Genomic DNA, 21,536 nt, shown 5'->3' with positions numbered 1-21,536 from the left:
GAGACAGACAGAAAAAGACAGAGAGAAAGAACAAGAGACAGACAGAGGGAGAGAAAAAGAGAGAGAGACAGAAAGATACAGAGAGAGAGAGAAAGAGACAGAATTAGTTGGAAGACATTATTTTTTTAAATAACCCGCTGTTTTGCCTGTTGCTCAGTCTATATGAATAGTTGATCAAAACCCCCAAAAACAAATATTACAGTATGTTACAGTATGATTTAAAAAATGTTTTTTTTTTAAAATGTACTCACACTTCCATAAATTCATAAATGCTTGTGTTTTCATAACCTAAAATTGCTAATGGCTACAGACTAGAACATCACACTTCTTCATTCAAAGTCTCATATACCATCTACAATAGTTTGACTCTGAAACAGTAACATCATTCAACAGAGGCTGCCATCCCCCTGAACCATTATCCTCCATTCTAAACAACCAGATATTTGACCATGTAAGATCACCGTTTGATCAACTTCAGACTCACGTTTGACAGCGTTGAGCACACGGCTGTCCAGAGGTTTCCTACTGGGGTCACTGGTGGAAGAGCGGATGCCAGTCCCACAACTGTTAGCCAGGGTGTTCCTGCAGGCACACAGAGCCAACACCAGAGGGCAGCATGAACACCACTTTCATATGAAACGTCCGCACTGCAAACCGTAGATTTATGTTGACTTGAGAAGATAGATTCATACATATATACTAAACTTTGTGCAAGTATGGGCATTGAAAACAAGGAATCTAAATGTAAGTTGGATATGTGTATGGATTCTGAGTCTGAATACGATCGCATATGAAACAGACACTTCATCATGAAAACTATACTGATAAAGCTAACAGCTTCTGGATCTGAGTCACACCTAAAACATGTAAATCATTTAACTGTTAATCAATACCTTTTAGATTGGCTTTGACTTACCTGTCGAAGAAGGTGGCGAGCAGGCGACGCAGTAGGACTTTGTGTTTGATGCCAGCACACAGGTGACAGTTCATTAGCTGGCCCCGTGTCATAAACACAGATGTACCTTGGGTGGTGTGAGAGAGAGCTTCCTGATTGAAATAGGTTTCCCCATCACGACTCCATTACCCTATGTATTTCTATCACTACTTTATAACAAAACTCTAATTTCTTTCATTAAACATTTATGCTGTAAAAGTACTCTCACCGAGACAGTGCTATTTCACCCCATCACTTATCTTCATTCCCATCACTTATTTTATGTGACACCTCTTGAATAAATAAGATTTCCATCGTATTCATTACAAACGGCAAATCAACTTGAACATTTCATACAGCATTTGATCTAATCTCTACCTTTTACCTCAACCCTTTTACCAAAGACTAACAGAGACCTCAGCCTTGCTACTTCAAAAAAACTGGTCTCATCTAACCAGTATTCACCAATCCACCTCTCATTCTCTCCTCCTGCTGCCTACCTCCCACCAGCTCCAGTTTCTCCCCCGGGTCTCCTTCGGTGTAGAGCTTGGGGTGGCAGCGGTAGCCGATCTGGCTGACGAGGCTGGCGGGCAGGGCCACCAGGTCCCTACGGATCAGCACACAGGAGCGGCTCTCCAGGGACAGAGGCATGGCTGCCATCTCTGGCTTTTCCTGGACTGGAGAGGGACAGGTGAGGAGAGGGAGTGGGTTAACTCTGTAGTGGAAGAAATCATAAGTGTTATGGAAATAACAATAAACCCTTTCTATAGAGAGGGAGACAAAATCTCCCTGGGTGAAATACAGAGAGACAGAAAGACAAAGAGAGACAGGCAGACACACAGGTTACGATCTAGTCCTTCTACAGTGCTCTTACATATTTCAAGGAGAAAGCTAGATAGAATTTAACATCAGCCTACACACAAGGTTAAGGTGATCTCCATTAAAGGTGAGGGTGTTTAATAAATGATTCAAGGCCTAGCACAGCTAAGTTCCAGATTCGCAACGCGCTGTATCAGCATCTTGAGAGACAAAGGGGGGAGTGTTACTGGTTTCAAACTGTGGATTAATTACCCTCCCAAAACCTTCACATTGACCTCTAAGATGGCCCGCACACACACACACACACACACACACACACACACACACACACACACACACACACACACACACACACACACACACACACACACACTCTCTCTCTCTCTCTCTCTCTCTCTCTCTCTCTCAAATATCCCACAATGTCACCCTGGGGTGTTCTGACTGATTGTAGATAGAATGGATTTCATAAATATCTGAAACTCTAGACTTAGACAAACCTGTCCAATAGCAATGCCCTCTGCAACAAAAAAATAAAACCTCTGCAGTAGGGACAGTGGGGTGTTTTAATGTCTGTGTCTGTGTGTGTGCGCGCATGAGTGTGCAAGTTCAGTGCATCTGGAAAGTATTCAGAACCCTTGACTTTTTCCACATTTTGTTAAATTACAGCCTAAAATGAGTTCAATACTTTCTAAAAAAATAAATAAAAAAATATCACATTTACCTAGGTTTTCAGACCCTTTACTCAGAACTTTGTTGAAGTACCTTTGGCAATGATTACAGCCTCGAGCCTTCTTGGATATGACGCTACAAGCTTGGCACACATGTATTTGGGGAGTTCATCCCATTCTTCTCTACAGATCCTCTCAAGCTCTGTCAGGTTGGATGGGGAGTGTTGCTGCACAGCTATTTTTATGGTTCTCCAGAGATGTTCGATCGGTTTCAAGTCTGGGCTCTGGCTGGGCCACTCAAGGACATTCAGAGACGTCCTGAAGCAACTCCTGCGTTGTCTTGGCTGTGTGCTTATGGTCGCTGTCCTGTTAGAAGGTGAACCGTTGCCCTAGTCTGAGGTCCTGAGCGCTCTGGAGCAGGTTTTCATCAAGGATATCTCTGTACTTTGCTACATTCATCTTTCCCTCGATCCTAACTGGTCTCCCAGTCCCTGCCGCTGAAAAACATCCCACAGCATGATGCTGCCACCACCATGCTTCACCGCAGGGATGGTGCCAGGTTTCCTCCAGATGTGACGCTTGGCATTCAGGCCAAAGAGTTCAATCTTGGTTTCATTAGACCAGAGAATCTTGCTTCTCATGGTCTGAGTCCTTTATATGGCTTTTGGCAAACTCCAAGCAAGCTGTCATGTGCCTTTTACTGAAGAGTGGCTTCCGTCTGGCCACTCTACCATAAAGGTCTGATTGGTGCAGTGCTGCAGAGATGGTTGTCCTTCTGGAAGGTTCTCCCATCTCCACAGAGGAGCTGTCAGGGCGACCATTGGGTTCTTGGTCACCTCCCTGACAAAGGCCCTTCTCCCCCGATTGCTCAGTTTGGCCGGGCGGCCAGCTCTAGGAAGATCCTTAATGGTTCCAAACTTCTTCCATTTAAGAATGATGGAGTCCACTGTGTTCTTGGGGACCTTCAATACTAAAGAAATGTTTTGGTACCCTTCCCCAGATCTGTGCCTCGACACAATCTTGTCTCGGAGATCTACAGACAATTCCTTCTACCTCATGGCTTGGTTTTTGCTCTGACATGCTTTGTCAACTGTGGGACCTTATATGGATAGGTGTGTGCCTTTCCAAATCATGTCCACAGGTGTACTCCAATAAAGTTGTAAAAACATATCAAGGATAATCAATGGAAACAGGATACACCTGAGCTCAATTTCGAGTCTCATATCAAAGGGTTTGAATACTTATGTAAATAAGGTATTTCTGTTTTTTATTATCGACATTTTCAAAATGTTTGCAAATGTATTAAAAATCTGTTTTCACTTTGTCATTATGGGGTATTGTGTGTATATTGATAAAGAAAAATAAATAATTTGATACATTTTTGAATAAGGCTGCAACGTAACAAAATGTGGAAAAAGTCAAGGGATCTGAATAATTTCCGAATGCAATGTATGTGTGCGTGCGTGTGTGTGCATAAAAGCCAATTCATGCTCGATCCGAAGATGGAGAGTATGATGCAATTGCGGAGCCGCCGGAGGCATGCAGAGGCCAAATTGAGCTCTGTACCGCATTGCCGTGCGCCACCTACATTTTTTAACAATGTGAACGCCTCCGTATAGCTCCGTATAGCACCGCATTGACATGATTGGTTGATGGTAGGTGGTGGCAGGAGATCCAGTATAAAAACAAACTCACTTCCTGAACAACATCCTTCACAACAGCTTTGCTCGCAAAAAGTATAAATGCCCTGAAAACTGCAGATGCTATATTGCAGTAAATGTTGTACAGCCTCTGCAGAAGTCGGATTGACCATGCAAAGCCTTTTAGTTGTATAATTAATACAGTAACTATAACCTCATATAACATTCTCATAAGTCTACATAAATAAGACTATTTAAAGCTCACCATCAAATGAGCATGACAAGACACAATGCTAATAGTGCACGATGTTCATGATTGATGTTATGAGATGCATTATATGAAATCCCATTTTATGAGGCCACGTGGCATTATTTATGACACATTCATGATTTTGTAAAAACAATGTATAGGTCAGCCTGGAAGACGGGCATGCACGGCTAGCAAAGTGTTATCTGATACAAGAGTACTAACCTGATCCATTCTCCAGCTCACACGCAACACTCAGTAATGTGTTCATTAAAAATTGCCCCTTAAAACCAATTTTATACATGGCTGTTTTTGTGTGTATAAGGTGAATGCATTTACCTAACATGCATATTCTTGATTCTAACAATTAAAAATGAAAATAATATTGCTTAATTTTTGCATGTTTCATGAACAGTGTTGGGGGAATGTGTTATAAAGTGACATGCTACTGTACTCTGATTACTTTTTTGATGTAAAGAAATAACCTAACACAGTAGTTTTTCAATTTAAGTAATCAGTTACTATGTTACTTTTTCAAATAAGTAACTACTTACTTTTACAATACTTCTAAATTTTTCCATATATAGACACACCCTATGTGTTTTAATAAAATCAACTATATGCACTGAGCTTGTATAATACTTTAAGTGTACTGTTTGATGAAATAATTAAGACACATAAATGACTCAAGAGGGAGCCAGAGATCAAGATAACCAGAAGAAAAAACCTGTTCCCAACCGTCCCCCTTCTGCTGACCTTTGCCTTTTTCACATGGAGGGCCAATTTACAATTTATCTTACAATTTCTACCGATCTGCGTGCCAGTTATGATTTTCATAAGCACATTTTCATGGAATAGTTTAATTTCAATTATAATAACGTATTTTAGATATATTGCAAACTAGGTAAAAATAGCCTACATGAAGCAAACAAACAAAAACAGGTAGAAAATATCTTGATAGAAATAAATATCCTATAAATCACTGGCTACACATGGAGGATTGTTCATGTTCTTCATCTCTCTACTCTACCTGTCTTCAACAAACTTGAAACATTGTATCAACTATCAACTGGGTATGGCCTGCAACTGGGTCTAGCAAACTTACAACATTGTATAAATTACTCTGGGTTCTCAGAGTTTCCTGTGCCAGTGAGCTTCAGACAGACACAGCTGTATTTGCGCAAGGGATAAGAAGTCATCTTTTTTTTATGACGTTTACACTGGATCAGAGCATGACATTTTTCCCATTCACACCGAGAGTCGGTGGTTATTGAAAGGGGTAGAGCTGGATAGATTTTTCAAATACATTGAGGAACTATTGTCATTCTTAATGGATGTCAACTGTTCTGCCTGCGGATATGGAATCCTGACCTGTTCACCGGATGTGCTACCTGTCCCAGACTTATTATTTGACCATGATGGTCATTTATGAACATTTGAACATCTTGGCCATGTTCTGTTATAATCTCCACCCGGCACAGCCAGAAGTGGACTGGCCACCCCTCATAGCCTGGTACCTCTCTAGGTTTCTTCCTAGGTTTTGGCCTTTCTAGGGAGTTTTACCTAGCCAACGTGCTTCAACACCTGCATTGCTTGCTGTTTGGGGTTTTAGACTGGGTTTCTGTACAGCACTTTGAGATATCAGCTGATGTACGAAGGACTATATAAATACATTTGATTTGATGTAAAAACAGACTTTGTTTACTTGCTGTTTGAGGTGAATAAAAAAAATACTTTGAGAAGCTCCAAAGTGGTGGTGCGTTAAAACAATTAGAAATACTATCATACATGCCCAAATGAGCACATTTATACTTTTGCGCGCAGGCCAGATGGTTTAGGCCTACATGTATACGTAATCAGGTGTGTGTCCTTACTCAACAATATGACAGGAGTGCTCCCAACAAAATACAATTAATAAATTGACAACCCATAAATGGAATGAAATAAACCAAAACTTGTTTCTCACAAGTGTAACATAGGTTGTGCGCTCTGCAAACAACGTGTCCACTCCGACAATGAGAATGACAAAAGACTGGAATAATAATATATTGAATGCATTAACAGAAATGACGGTAACCAAACAAACATAGCAGATTAGAAATTATAGGAATTAATGGTAAATGTACTACTGGTATATGGTGGTATATGTTATGGTGAGTTGCAAGACATTAACAATCAAAGGGCAAACAATTCACACAATTAAGTTATAAAACAATGAATGCCCACAAATTGGCGGGAGAGAGCACATTCTAGAGAGACCAGCCTGGTGCATCTAAGCCACAATCCCTTCTTCTTGAATCAACATTTTAAATTATACCCAAGACACATTATTTTCACACCTACTGAAGGCCTAAGGAATACTCTCACGCTTGCCGATATCTGTCTAAGAGTGATGGACTGTACCATCTCCATGGCCTCCGCAATGGATTAGTCCAATGAGACAGGCGCGAATCAGTCACGTGTCTAGTGTGCCATGAATTTTTTGTTACAATTTTTGACGGCTGAACTAAAAAAATCTCAATCCAATAACAACCTATCGACCAATTTTTTTTTAACATAACGGGTTACTTTTAATGCAAGTAATGTTGTAACATAACAAGTTACTTTTAAAAGTAATGTTCCCCATCAGTGCTCATGAAGTGAGATGTTGCAAGTGAGCCCTTGCTTTGACATGAAAGGATATTCTCATAACAAGAGGTAGTCAGAGAACTGGGCAGCACTTTATTTGATACAGTCCTGTAAAGTATTTGAAACAATTGGCAGTTTGGCAGGTGTTGGTATTCATTGTCGGTATTCATTTTGGGCTGCTTTGTACGAGTTCATTTGAAATGGTTAAATACAACTGGCAACTTTACACCAAATGGAACTTGTGCTTATTTTCCCTATGAAGTAATAGAAACCAGGAGGACTATATATGGTAATAATGATGACGGCAGCTAGGCAGTTATGTAAGGGATAAATGCAGACATTCTGTACATTATCTTGGAAATAATGGACAACGTAGTGGAGTACATTTTTCCATGGTAATATATAGAACAGAAGAGTTTATCCCGCTTATACCACAGTTACCAAATAAAACAATATTTACCGGTAGAAATAAAACATCTTCATTGATATTTTCATTTTTTATAACAAATTCATACTTTCTCATCTTTTGGTTGCTAGAGATGCGACCCAGTCGTTCTCTCGATTAGCAACCCTGATGTTAATTCTATATGTTCCATTACTATGCTCACTAGCAATGTTCTTATCCCTTGCTTGCTAGCTAGCGAAATAGCTACGGTTAACACTTACGACGTCTGCAGACAGAATAACAGCGAACTAGCTGAATTTGCATTTGCTTAAGCTGTTTTCTATTGACATTATTTTGGATACATCCATAACAATAAGCAGATGATGCCCAAATTTTGCCTGGCATAGTGCCTTCTCTCAGGACACTCGTCGATATAAATAGTTTGTTGCTAGCAAACCTGCCAATATGACAACCAAATAAAAAAATATCAGTTGCTGAAAACAGCTGGTCAAACCAGAAACATGTCGGAGGATTTGACAGCATAGCACCACTTGCGTCATGACTACCATAGAATTTCATGTTCATCATTCACCACATTAGGTTATCCCAAAAATATGTCTCTACAAAACCAAATCAATTGCTAGTTAGCTAGCAATGTTTTTCTTTGTTGGACCTGCTTTTACAATGCATCCAATTTCGGGTTTGTGTGGTTGTTGGTTTAGCCTTCTGTAACTTTGTAGCAATGGTCTGCATGTGTGTAGGTGCATATTGCATCATGATTGCAAGGTTTCCCAGTATCTTTTCCAACTGTCCCGCTATCTTGTCCAACCGTCCCGTTATTTGGTTTTAATGTCCATTCTAGAATGCTCTTCAAGCCAATCAGAAACGAGTATTCAACAATGCTGTGGTATAACATGTATTATATGTTATTTCTACCGGTAAATGTGTGCTTAAGCATTGTTTTCTTTGGTAACTGTGGTATATGCGGGATAAACACCTCCGTTCTGCACATTACCTTGGAATAATGAACTCCGCAAAGGGACTCAACGGTCATCCATTATTTTCAAGGTGATGTATAGAACGTCGCATTTATCCCGCATATCAAAGTGAACACCAAGGAAATAGCTGGCAGTTAAACAAATGAGTAGCAGTTATACTAATATACAGTAACAGAGAACTGCATTATTAAGCAACAGTTGATACTTACTTCCGTATGGGTTGGCTGAGCGCCCATAGATCTGACTGTAGGCCTCTTCCGTGATCCCGTCATACGGCTCTTCCTCAAACTCCTCATCCTCATTCTGGTAGGAGGTTGGGCTGTCCGTGGTGGGCAGGCTGGAGGCCCCAGGACTGGACCTCTCTCCCCCTGCCACTGGATAGGGCTGCATCCCCGGGAAGATGGTGGTTCCCCCCGCCCCTGTGTAGAACAATGAGCTTCCCTTGGAGAGCCGCCCTCCCAGCTCAGATGAAGAGGACCCTTTCTTATGGTGACTCAGGCTGGGCAACGGATCGCACCCCTCCAGTTTGATCCTCCGTGTGGGCTGCACCAGGGAGGGGGACCAGCCCGGCGGCCCCAGGATGGACGTCCCTGACCCGGCTAGTGTGTTGTTACTGGGGCTCTGGGGCTCTGAGCCTGGTTGCTGCTCCTCCATGGCTGCCGTCTGAGAGTCACAGTGGGGCGAGTTGGCCTTAAACATCAGGTCCATGCCCCGCTCCACAATATGCTGGATCTGAAGATACCCGGCGGTGTACATCACCACCAGCTGCTCACTGGCTGCCATGGTCAGCTTTCCCGTGTAGCAGAAGGATAATATCAGCTGGAAGCAGGCGGGAGTCACTGACGAGGGCAGCTCAAACTGGCTCTTGGACGAGCTGCTAAACAGGTCTCGGAAGTAGAGGCTGCTGGCGGCTAGTACAGCCCGGTGGGCCTTGAAGGCCTGGCCTTTAACCAGGATGGAGACATCGCAGTACTGACCGAGCAGGCGCTGCTCATTGAGGGAGCCCAGTACCGTGCTGCCGAAGTTGGGGATCTCCAAGTGGAGCAGCTGGGACATGGTGGTGGAGAAAGAGGAGGAGGAGGAGGAGGAAGAGGCTTCAGAGAGTCACCACTGACAAGGCCAGAGAAAGGGACATCTGTACAAGGAGAGAAGGAGGGATGGATTAGACAAATTGGAAAACTTGAGAAGAGAGGAGAATAGAGTATGTGAAAGACAGAGAGCAAAAAGAGACGTGAGACAGATAAGTGAAACCGATGTGTGAAACAGAGGGTACAGCGGGAAAGGGAGGAAGAGAGAGCGGGACGTTGGAGAGAGAGCAGAAAGAGACATGTGACAGAAGAATGTGTGTGAAGAGAGAGACATGGGAGAACTGCAGAAATATGGTATAAAAACATAAATTAAGGTAATATGCAAAGTAAGTATTCAACGTAGTAGGCCTCAATGACCAAAGGAACAGTTAATATAATCAGTGTAATGATATACAGTGGGGCAAAAAAGTATTTAGTCAGGCACCAATTGTGCAAGTTCTCCCACTTAAAAAGATAAGAGAGGCCTGTAATTTTCATCATAGATACACTTCAACTATGACAGACAAAATGAGAAAAAAAATACCCGAAAATCACATTGTAGGATTTTTAATGAATTTATTTGCAAATTATGGTGGAAAATAAGTATTTGGTCAAAAACAAAAGTTTATCTCAATACTTTGTTATATACAATTTGTTGGCAATGACAGAGGTCAAACATTTTCTGTAAGTCTTCACAAGGTTTTCACACACTGTTGCTGGTATTTTGGCCCATTCCTCCATGCAGATCTCCTCTAGAGCAGTGATGTTTTGGGGCTGTTGCTGGGCAACACTGACTTTCAACTCCCTCCAAAGATTTTCTATGGGGTTGAGATCTGGAGACTGGCTAGGCCACTCCAGGACCTTGAAATGCTTCTTACGAAGCCACTCCTTTGTTGCCCGGGCGGTGTGTTTGGGATCATTGTCATGCTGAAAGACCCAGCCACGTTTCATCTTCAATGCCCTTGCTGATGGAAGGAGGTTTTCACTCAAAATCTCATGATACATGGCCCCATTCATTCTTTCCTTTACACGGATCAGTCACCCTGGTCACGTTGCAGAAAAACAGCCCCAAAGCATGATGTTTCCACCCCCATGCTTCACAGTAGGTATGGTGTTCTTTGGATGCACCTCAGCATTCTTTGTCCTCCAACGAGTTGAGTTTTTACCAAAAAGTTCTATTTTGGTTTCATCTGACCATATGACATTCTCCCAGTCTTCTTCTGGATCATCCAAATGCTCTCTAGCAAACTTCAGACGGGCCTGGACATTTACTGGCTTAAGCAGGGGGACACGTCTGGCACTGCAGGATTTGAGTCCCTGGCGGCGTAGTGTGTTACTGATGGTAGGCTTTGTTACTTTGGTCCCAGCTCTCTGCCGGTCATTCACGAGGTCCCCCCGTGTGGTTCTGGGATTTTTGCTCACAGTTCTTGGGATCATTTTGACCCCACGGGGTGAGATCTTGCGTGGAGCCCCAGATCGAGGGAGATTATCAGTGGTCTTGTATGTCTTCCATTTCCTAATAATTGCTCCCACAGTTGATTTCTTCAAACCAAGCTTCTTACCTATTGCAGATTCAGTCTTCCCAGCCTGGTGCAGGTCTACACTTTTGTTTCTGGTGTCCTTTGACAGGTCTTTGGTCTTGGCCATAATGGAGTTTGGAGTGTGACTGTTTGAGGTAGTGGACAGGTGTCTTTTATACTGATAAGTTCAAACAGGTGCCATTAATACAAGTAACGAGTGGAGGACAGAGGAGCCTCTTAAAGAAGAAGTTACAGGTCTGTGAGAGACAGAAATCTTGCTTGTTTGTAGGTGACCAAATACATATTTTCCACCATAATTTGCAAATAAATTCATTAAAAATCCTACAATGTGATTTTCTGAATTTTTTTCCCTCATTTTGTCTGTCATAGTTGAAGTGTACCTATGATAAAAAATTACAGGCCTCTCTCATCTTTTTAAGTGGGAGAACTTGCACAATTGGTGGCTGACTAAATACTTTTTTGCCCCACTGTAATTTACATGTATTTTTCAACTCAGTAAGTATGCTCCCATCACTTTGACTGTATAAACTAAGCTGTAGCCAGCAAGGAAACACATGTATAATAACTAGAAACACCTAACTTCAGAGACACAAAAATGTGTGACTTTGATAGCTCCCTTTACAATAACACCCAGTTACAGCCAGGCATGCTCCCCAGACATATTTGCATACGTTCCTTCTTTCCATGAACCTTATCTCTGTGTTTTTCTCCACCACACATTCGCCAGCTTCATTATTGAGCAACGCTGCAGGAGGGTTTCCAAGAATACAAATGGAAAATTGTCAACCCCTCTCTACCCCCCTCCATAGACACACACACACAGCCCTCTTCTCCTCTCTCTCACACACACACACTTGGATGTACGCAAGCACCAAACACAAACACACACACACCTCCATCCCAGACAACTCTGACCTGTACAACCCAGTCCGTAGGAAAGGAGAGTGGACACACCATGGAGCTTCCGCACGCCAGAACCAGAAGAGAAGAAGGGAGGAGAGAGAGAGAAAAAAGCGCTCTGATGCTCTTCATCTGTCTCAAAGCCTTGCTCTGTCTCACTCAGCGCTCTGAGCTTTTCCCTCTCCCACTGTTTCTCTCTTTTAAAGATTTTCTCCCTCGCTCTCTCTCTCCTTTCACTCACCCTCACGCTCTTTCTCTCTCTCTCTTTCTCCCTCTGTCTCTGTCTCTCCCAGGGCTGAATTCAACAAGTGCTGCTGCAGCTGGAGAGAGCGCATCAGTGATGAAGGGAGTGGGAGGCTCTCTGTGTGCAATCAATGCAGCATCTATACGTATGTCGCAGGGAGAGGGAGGGATGGAGCCAGGGAGCGAGATGGAGAGAGAGAGAGAAAAACACAGGCTACAGTTACAGACAGAGACAGAGATGGAGACTGGGCAAGGGAGGGAGGGGGTGGGCTGAGACAGAGGGAAAGTCATCTAAGGACAGTACGAGCAAAGAAAGACAATTGCGTTTGGAGCAACTTCAGCTCCTATCTGGATGTAGACAATGGCCAAGAGAGAAAACATAATCAAAGAACTAAGTAAATAAAATTAAAGTTAAATCAGAGAAAAAGGGGAGCAGAGAGAAAAGGAGTTAATTATGCTGTAACAGTCATTTGCTCTGAAATCGTCAATGCAATATCTTATTGAGAATGTGACTCACACAAAAACAGCTCCTACTATTACCACTACTGATTCTGAATGACGGAAAAGATTGAACTTGCTAGCGTTTGTGCAAGTATTACGTTAGATTCGTTTAAAATGCTGTGACTGTCTGTTGGGGGATTTCTAACATGAGCGAGTGAGTTCTCCCAGTGAGATGTCACTGAGTTCACTGTCTTAGTTTGTTCAGGTAGACAATTTCCTCTGTTGTTGTCTGGTTACATTTTTGCACAGGCACTAAGCAGGGCTCCCGGACTGGTGTTTGGGATGGATTAGAGAAGGAAAAAGGACCCCAGACGTCATTGAGTTTGACAGAGGAAAGCCCAGGGAAAGGTTAGACAGCAGCTTACAGTACAGAGACTGTCTCTGCTAAGGACTGTGAGGGAAGCTGTGAACATAAAACAACCATGACACACACATGAGAGAGAGAGAGAGAGAGAGAGAGAGAGAGAGAGAGAGAGAGAGAGAGAGAGAGAGAGAGAGAGAGAGTAGGGTGTGGGCAACATGAAATGTGTGTTTGTAAAAAGTTGGAGTTTCACTCGTAATTTACTCACTGCGTAGCTATGTAAACAACACCTGCTATGTAAACAACACCAGAATTTTTAACTCCCTCCCTCTCTGGCTCTCTCTCTCTTACTCACTCCCTCTCAGACAAAAACCCAGCCTGCCAGATGTAATGAAAAGATACCAAAACTGGGCAAACTTCTCACTTCACATCACCACAGGGAAAGAAAATGGAGAAGGGAAATCACACAGTCAGTTAGTGTGGTCACACATCAGCAGTCATATTCCTGCCAGAGCGGTGGTGATGTCTGTATAAAAAACTAAAACTCAGACGAGTTCTGTCCCATTTAACACCTGCATACCGTCATTGACACTCTTCCCTCTTCCCTCATCCTGTCTATCTGTCTGTCTGTCTGTCTGGTTGTCTGTCTGTCTGTCTGTCTGTCTGTCTGTCTGTCTGTCTGTCTGTCTGTCTGCACGCTGAAGCCTTAGGATACCTCCCCTCACTCCTGCTTTCTCTTTCCCCCTCCCTCTCTTCACACCACTTTCCCTCTGAGCTGCTGTCTTTCTGCCAATCAATGCACACGGGGCTGCAATGCAGTGAGTCCCACGTGCGCCACAGCACAGAGAGAAGTGAAGCATGCTGGGTATAGAGTCTACAGACATGCATGTACGTGCCAGCCTGGGCAGAGAGGGGGAGGGGGAGCCAGAAATATGTTGAGTCAGGCAGACGGGACGACACAGCACTGCGCACAGCACATCAGAGAGAGAGAGAGAGAGAGAGAGAGAGAGGGCGATGCCACATGACAAGAATAACAAGATACTTTCATCAGAGAGAGAGAGTTAATGCGCTTGTGTGAGAGGGTGTTTGTATGTGTGTGTGTGTGTGCGCACATCCATTCTTTATGTGTCACTGTGAGTTATGAGTGTGTAGGTGTATTTTATAGAATGGGACATGACATTTGAATGCTTTTACTGCTCCTTCTAAATTTGTTGGAATGTGTTGTGGAAATTTGAATCAGGGCAGCACTCTGGGGCCTGGTGCTGATTACTTGTAGTAGCAGGCTGGAGTATTTGAATATGCAATACATGACAAGTAACAAAACACTGATACAATGATAGACAAGGACAGTCACACAAATGTAATACACAACGATACACAAACAATACAACAGTAGAAATGATGTGTGGGTTAGAGTGTGTCTGTGTGTGAGTGTGTTTGTATTTGTGTACATTCACAGTCCCTGTCATTCCATGTATGTAATAATCCGTTTTTAAAGGTAATTTTACTGTTTGCTTGAGTAATTGGAGACAGAAGGGAGTTCCATGCGATCATTGGTCTGTATAATACTGTGGGTTCCCATGGATTTGTTTTGTACTTAGGGAAGAGACCCCTGTTGACATGTCTTGCGGGTTATGTATGGATGTCTTAGCTGAATGTTATTTGATTATGCAGACAATCTGTAATATTCATCACAGTAATACTTCTCATAAAAACTAGGAGAGATGCAGTTAGTTTCCTGTCAAGCCTCAACCAGGAAAGACTGGCAGGCATGTTGTTGATGTTAGTTCTGTAGGTGCAGTTAATGGCAAGGTGTGCTGCTCTATTTTGAGCCAGCTGCAGCTTTGCTAGCTCTTTTTTTGCTGCACTTGACCATATTACCGGACAATAATCAAGATGGGACAAGACCAGAGCCTGAACAACTAGTACAGTTGTTTTTTGTATAAAAAAGGCAGAGCATATTTTTATAACAAACATACCCCTCCCCATCGTCCCAACAACTCTGTCAATATGACTTGACCATGATAATTGACCATCCAATCCAATACCTTTTTATTTATTTCGCCTTTATTTAACCAAGTAGGCCAGTTGAGAACAAGTTCTCGTTTACAGCTGCGACCTGGACAAGATAAAGCAAAGCAGTGCAGCTGTATTCATCGACCTGGCCAAGGCTACGACTCTGTCAATCACCACATTCTTATCGGCAGGCTCAATAGCCTTGGTTTCTCAAATGACTGCCTCGCCTGGTTCATCAACTACTTCTCAGATAGAGTTCAGTGTGTCAAATCGGAGGGCCTGTTGTTGGGTTCAATTCTCGGGCTGACTCTCTTCTCTGTATATGTCAATGATGTCGCTCTTGCTGCTGGTGATTCCACCTCTATGCAGATGACACCATTCTGTATACATCTGGCCCTTCTTTGGACACTATGTTTACTAACCTCCAAGCGAGCTTCAATGCCATACAACTCTCTTTCCGTAGCCTCCAACTGCTCTTAAATGCAAGTAAAACTAAATGCATGCTCTTCAACCGATCGCTACCACACCTGCCCGCCCATCCAGCATCACTACTCTGGACGGTTCGGACCTAGAATATGTGGACAACTACATATACCTAGGTGTCTGGTTAGACTGTAAACTCTCCTTCCAGACTCACATTAAGCATCTCCAATCCCAAATTAATTATAGAATCTGCTTCCTATTTCGCTACAAAGCATCCTTCACTCACGCTGTCAAACATACCCTCGTAAAACTGACTATCCTACCAATCCTTGAATTCGGCAATGTCATTTAAAAAATAGCCTCCAACACTCTACTCAGCAAATTGGATGCAGTCTATCACAGTGCCATCCGTTTTGTCACCAAAGCCCCATATGCTACCCACCACTGCGACCTGTACACTCTCATTGGCTGGCCCTCGCTTCATACTCGTTGCCAAACCCACTGGCTCCAGATCATCTATAAGTCTTTGCTAGGTAAAGCCCCGCCTTATCTCAGCTCACTGGTCACCATATCAGCACCCACCCGTAGCACGTGCTCCAGCAGGTATATTTCACTGGTCACCCCCAAATCCAATTCCTCCTTTGGCTGCCTTTCCTTCCAGTTCTCTAATGCCAATGACTGGAACAAACTGCAAAAATCACTGAAGCTGGATACTCATATCTCCCTCACTAACTTTAAGGACCAGCTGTCAGAGCAGCTCACAGATCACTGCACCTGTACATAGCTCATCTGTAAATAGCCCATTCAACTACCTCATCCCCATACTGTTAGCTATTTTATTTATTTTGCTCCTTTGCACCCCATTATCTCTACCTGCACATTCATCTTCTGCACATCTATCACTCCAGTGTTTAATTGCTATATTGTAATTATTTCACCACTATGGCCTATTTATTGCCTTACCTCCCTTATCCTACCCCATTTGCACACTCTGTATATAGACATTTCTATTGTATTATTGACTGTATGTTTGTTCATTCCATGTGTAACTATGTGTTGTTGTTTGTGTCGCACTGCTTTGCTTTATCTTGGCCAGATCGCAGTTGTAAATGAGAACTTGTTCTCAACTAGCCTACCTGGTTAAATAAAGGTGAAATAAAAAAACGAATAATAAAATAATAAAAACAACACAGAGTTGTTGGGATAAACAAACGTATAGTCAATAACACAATAGAAAAATCTATGTACAGTGTGTGCAGATGTAGTAAGGTTAGGGAGGTAAGGCAATAAATAGGCCATAGAGGTGAAATAATAAACAATGCCACTTCATATAATGTTTACATACCCTACATTACTCATCTCATATGTATATACTGTACTCTATACTGGAGGTCAACCGATTAATCGGAATGGACGATTAATTAGGGGCGATTTCAAGTTTTCATAAACACCTTTATTTAACTAGGAAAGTCAGTTAAGAACACGTTCCTATTTTCAATGACGGCCTAGGAACGGAGGGTTAACTGCCTTGCTCAGGGGCAGAACAACAGATTTTTACCTTGTCAGCTCAGGGATTCAATCTTGCAACCTTACGGTTAACTAGTCCAACACTCTAACCACCTGCCTCACGAGGAGCCTGCCTGTTATGTGAATGCAGTAAGAAGCCACGGTAAGTTGCTAGCTAGCATTAGACGTATCTCATAAAAAACAATCAATCAATCAACCATAATCACTAATTATAACTACACATTGTTGATGATATTACTAGTTTATCTAGCGTGTCCTGCGTTGCATATAATCGAAGCGGTGCACATTCGCGAAAAAGGACTGTCGTTGCTCCAATGTGTACCTAACCATAAACATCAATGCATTTCTTAAAATCAATACACAGAAGTATATATTTTTAAACCTGCATATTTAGCTAAAATAAATCCAGGTTAGCAGGCAATATTAACCAGGTGAAATTGTGTCACTTCTCTTGCGTTCATTGTACGCAGAGTCAGGGCATATGTAACAGTTTGGGCCGCCTGGCTCATTGTGAATTAATTTGCCAGAATTTTACGTAATTATGACATAACATTGAAGGTTGTGCAATGTAACAGCAATATTTAGACTTGGGGATGCCATCCGTGAGATAAAAAACGGAACGGTTCCGTATTTCACTGACAGAATAAACATTTTGTTTTCGAAATGACACTTTCCGGATTCGACCATATTAATGACCTAAGGCTCGTATTTTTGTGTGTTATTATGTTATAATTAAGTCTGTGATTTAATAGAGCAATCTGAGCGATGGTAGGCACCAGCAGGCTCGTAAGCATTCATTCAAACAGCACTTTCATGCGTTTTGCCAGCAGCTCTTCGCAATGCTTCAAGCATTGTGCTGTTTATGACTTCAAGCCAATCAATTCCCGAGATTAGGCTGGTGTAACCAATGTGAAATGACTAGCTATTTAGCGGGGTGAGCACTAATAGCGTTTCAAACGTCACACGCTCTGAGATGGGTAATGCTGCTTCGAGGGTGGCTGTTGTCGATGTCTTCCTGGTTCAAGCCCAAGTAGCGGCGAGGAGAGGGATGGAAGCTATACTGTTACACTGGCAATACTAAAGTGCCTATAAGAACATCCAATAGTCAAAGGTATATGAAATACAAATCGTCTAGAGAGAAATAGTATTCCTATAATAACTACAACCTAAAACTTCTTATCTGGGAATATTGAAGACTCATGTTAAAAGGAACCACCAGCTTTCATATGTTCTCATGTTCTGAGCAAGGAACTTAAACGTTAGCTTTCTTACATGGCACATATTGCACTTTTACTTTCTTCTCCAACACTTTGTTTTTGCATTATTTAAACCAAATTGAACATGTTTCATTATTTATTTGAGGCTAAATTGATTTTATTGATGTATTATATTCATTCAGTATTGTTGTAATTGTCATTATTACAAATTAAAATTTTAAAAAATCCTCCAATAATCTGTATCAGCGTTGAAAAATCATAACCTCTACTCTATACCATCTACTGCATTAGCATTAACACTGGAGTGATAGATGTGCAGATGATAATGTGCAAGTAGAGATACTGGGGTGCAAAAGAACATAAAAATAATAAAATAATAGTATGGGGATGAGGTAGTTGGGAATGCTATTTACAGATAGGCTGTGTACAGGTACAGTGATCGGTAAGCTGCTCTGACAGCTGATGCTTATAGTTAGAGAGGGAGATATAAGACTCCAGCTTCAATAATTTTTGCAATTCGTTCCAGTCATTGGCAGCAGAGAACTGGAAGGAAAGGCAGCCAAAGGAGGTGTTGGCTTTGGGGATGACAAGTGAGATATACATGCTGGAGCACGTGCTACGTGTGGGTGTTGCTATGGTGACCAGTGAGCTGAGATAAGGCTGGGCTTTACCAAGCAAAGACTTAAAGATGATTTGGAGCCAGTGGGTTTGGCGACGAGGGCCAGCCAACGAGAGCATACAGGTCGCAGTGGTGGGTAGTATATGGGGCTTTGGTGACAAAACGGATGGCACTGTGATAGACTACATCGAATTTGCTGAGTAGAGTGTAGAGATACCTCGGAGTTTAGCTTCCTCAACTTGCTCAATGGTTAACCCTTCATGCACAACGCCAGTTGAGATTTAGGTCTTAGAGAATGTTTTGAGCCAAATGCATGCTTTTAGTTTTAGATGTACAGTATTTAAGACCAGTTTATTACTAATCACCCATTCTGATACTGACTATAACTCCTTACTTAGAATTTCAGTGAGCTCACTGGCTTTGGGTGCTGACATGTAGAGTGTGGAATCATCTGCATACATAGTCATTCTAGCTTTGTGGCAAATCATGTAAAAATAGAGAAGAGTAACAGCCCAAGGTAACTGCCCTGTGGGACACTTCACTGTACACATCTGATGTTGCAGTAGCTTCCCTTGAAGAAAACTCTCTGGGTTCTATTGGATAAATAACTTTCCAACTATGTGATGGCAGGTGATGTAAAGCCATAGCAAGTGAGTTTCTTCAAAAACATCAAAGGCTGCACTGAAATCTAACAAAACAGTTCCAACTATCATCTTATTATCCAGTTATTTTAACCAATCATCTGTCATCTGAGTCAGTGCAGTACAAGTTGAGTGCCATTCTCTATATGCATGCCGAAAGCCAGTAGTTAACTGAAAAATAGCATTGTATTTGGACAGAGATAGGCATAATATGGAGAAAAAAATAAGTAAAATACAAACATTGTTTCGCTAATAGAGTCCAATAATCAGGCACTTGTGAGTTTCAGTTGGTGTATGTGTGTGTGATGTTGGACTGAAGCTACTGACCCGGAAGTTTGTCTTTCTCTCTCACCCAGGAGGGAGGGTGGACAATGAGCTTGTCGTAGCAGATTTATGTCCCAGATTTATGTCCCCATGTTCTCTGGCAGCTTTCATAGCTGGGATAAGTTATATCCACCTCTGGCGCACAGCTTCAGAGAAGTCCTCGTTGAGGAAGATGTTGGTTCCTCTCAAGTTCTTGGCCCTCTCAATAACAGCCTGTCACGCCCTGACCATAGATTGCTTTGTATGTTTCTATTTTTTGTTTGGTCAGGGTGTGATGTGGGTGGGCACTCTGTTTGTATGTCTAGGTTTTGTATTTCTATGTTTTGGCCGGGTATGGTTCTCAATCAGGGACAGCTGTCTTTCGTTGTCTCTGATTGAGAACCATACTTAGTTCTTAGTAAGGAAGAGCCTGAAGTAGCCTGTTTTCCCACGGTTAGTTGTGGGTGGTTATTTTCTGTTTAGTGTTGGTTGCACCTTGCAGAACTGTTTCGGCTATTCTTTTGTGATTTTGTATTCAGTGTTCAGTCAGTTACATTGCATTTTGGTCCAATGACTCTTCTTCTTCTGACGAAAGCCGTTACAGAACCACCCACCACCAAAGGATCAAGCAGCGTGGTAAGGAAGAGCAGCGCTATCTGGAGAAATGGACATGGGAGGAGATACTGAAAGGCAAGGGACCCTGGGCACAGGCTGGGGAGTATCGCCATCCGCAGGAGGAACTGGAGGCAGCTAAGGCTGAGCGGCAACACTACGAGGAGTTAGCACGGCAGCGCAACAGGCACGAGAGGCAGCCCCCAAATTATTTTGGGGGGGTGGCACACGGGGAGATTGGCGGAGTCAGGCGAGAGACCTGAGCCAACTCCCCGTGCTTACCGGAAGCAGGGTGGTACTGGTCAGACACCGTGTTATGCGATGAAGCGCACGGTGTCGCCAGTGCGCGCTCATAGCCCGGAGGGCTATATGCCAGCCCCCCGCAAGTGCCATGCGAGAGTGGGCATCCAGCCAGGGCGGATTGTGCCAGCGCAGCGCGTTTGGTCTCCGGGGGCGCCGTTTCGGTCCAGAGTATCCTGCGCCGGCTCTGTGTACTGTGTCTCCGGGGCGTTGGGAGGGTGCAGTTCGCCCTATGCCTGCACTCCCCCCTTGCCGGGCGAATGTGAGCATTGAGCCTAAGGGAGAGGTGCGAGTGGTATGCAGCAGATATTCAGTGCTCCCCCACAGCCCGGTTCGACCTGTGCCTGCACTCTGGAGGGTCCGGGCTAAAGTGGTCATTCAGCCTGGAGGAGTGGTGCCAAGGCTGCGCACCAGAGATCGAGTGCTCCCCCACAGCCCGGTCCATCCGGTGCCTCCTCCACGCACCAGGCCTCCTGTACGTCTCCCCAGCCTGGTGGGCCCTGTGGCCCGATATAGCCGTCTGTAGCGCAGGTTTTTCCCTGTTGCTGTAACAATTGCTTGTAGACATATTTTGTTGATTTAAAATATCACACACCTGTGGTAGGGAAACACTGTCCTCTCCATTACTCCAACCTTCTTTACCTTTGGATGGCATGATGGTAGCAACGTTGGCTTACACTGGAACTCCACACAATTCCTGCCAGCAACGTCCCAGCAAGAAATGCAAACTTGCAGTGTATTCGAGTTTCAAAAATGATATAAAGTTTGTAATTTCCACTATGACATTTCAGGCTTGATTTGCCCTCACGAAAAATGTATCAACCCCTACAAAAATGTCCATGAATTATAATCCACATAATAATTAAACATTTCTGTTGCTGCAGGATTATTTTCCTGCTGTAGCAAACTGGCTCAAATTAAGATCCTACATATGTAGGCTTAACACAATATATGTTTTAATGCATATAGCGCAGCAGCACCTTTCAATGTTTATAATGTGTGTTAT

At 43.0% G+C, this 21,536-nt stretch overlaps 1 protein-coding gene across 3 annotated transcripts in view; it reads right to left on the bottom strand.

The window, feature by feature from the left end:
- LOC112231020 (nucleus accumbens-associated protein 2) overlaps positions 1-21,536 on the bottom strand; it is a 54,596-nt gene that overhangs the window by 6,644 nt on the left and 26,416 nt on the right. Inside the window, exons 1-5 of one of the 3 annotated variants that reach the window (XM_042310988.1) lie at positions 12,069-12,177; positions 8,529-9,454; positions 1,435-1,611; positions 917-1,022; positions 485-582 (exon numbers count right to left, since the gene is read on the bottom strand). In XM_042310988.1, the coding sequence (XP_042166922.1) occupies positions 485-582; positions 917-1,022; positions 1,435-1,611; positions 8,529-9,375 (1,228 nt within the window). In that variant the 5' untranslated portion in view covers positions 9,376-9,454; positions 12,069-12,177. Of the gene's footprint in view, positions 1-484; positions 583-916; positions 1,023-1,434; positions 1,612-8,528; positions 9,455-11,842; positions 12,032-12,068; positions 12,178-21,536 lie in introns of those variants that run through there. The other 2 variants (XM_024397516.2, XM_024397515.2) reach the window with 2 other exon arrangements.

This window comes from Oncorhynchus tshawytscha, linkage group LG33, assembly GCF_018296145.1.
Source record: "Oncorhynchus tshawytscha isolate Ot180627B linkage group LG33, Otsh_v2.0, whole genome shotgun sequence".
Taxonomy (NCBI): Eukaryota; Metazoa; Chordata; class Actinopteri; order Salmoniformes; family Salmonidae; genus Oncorhynchus; species Oncorhynchus tshawytscha.
This window is presented reverse-complemented; position numbering and strand designations above follow the sequence as displayed.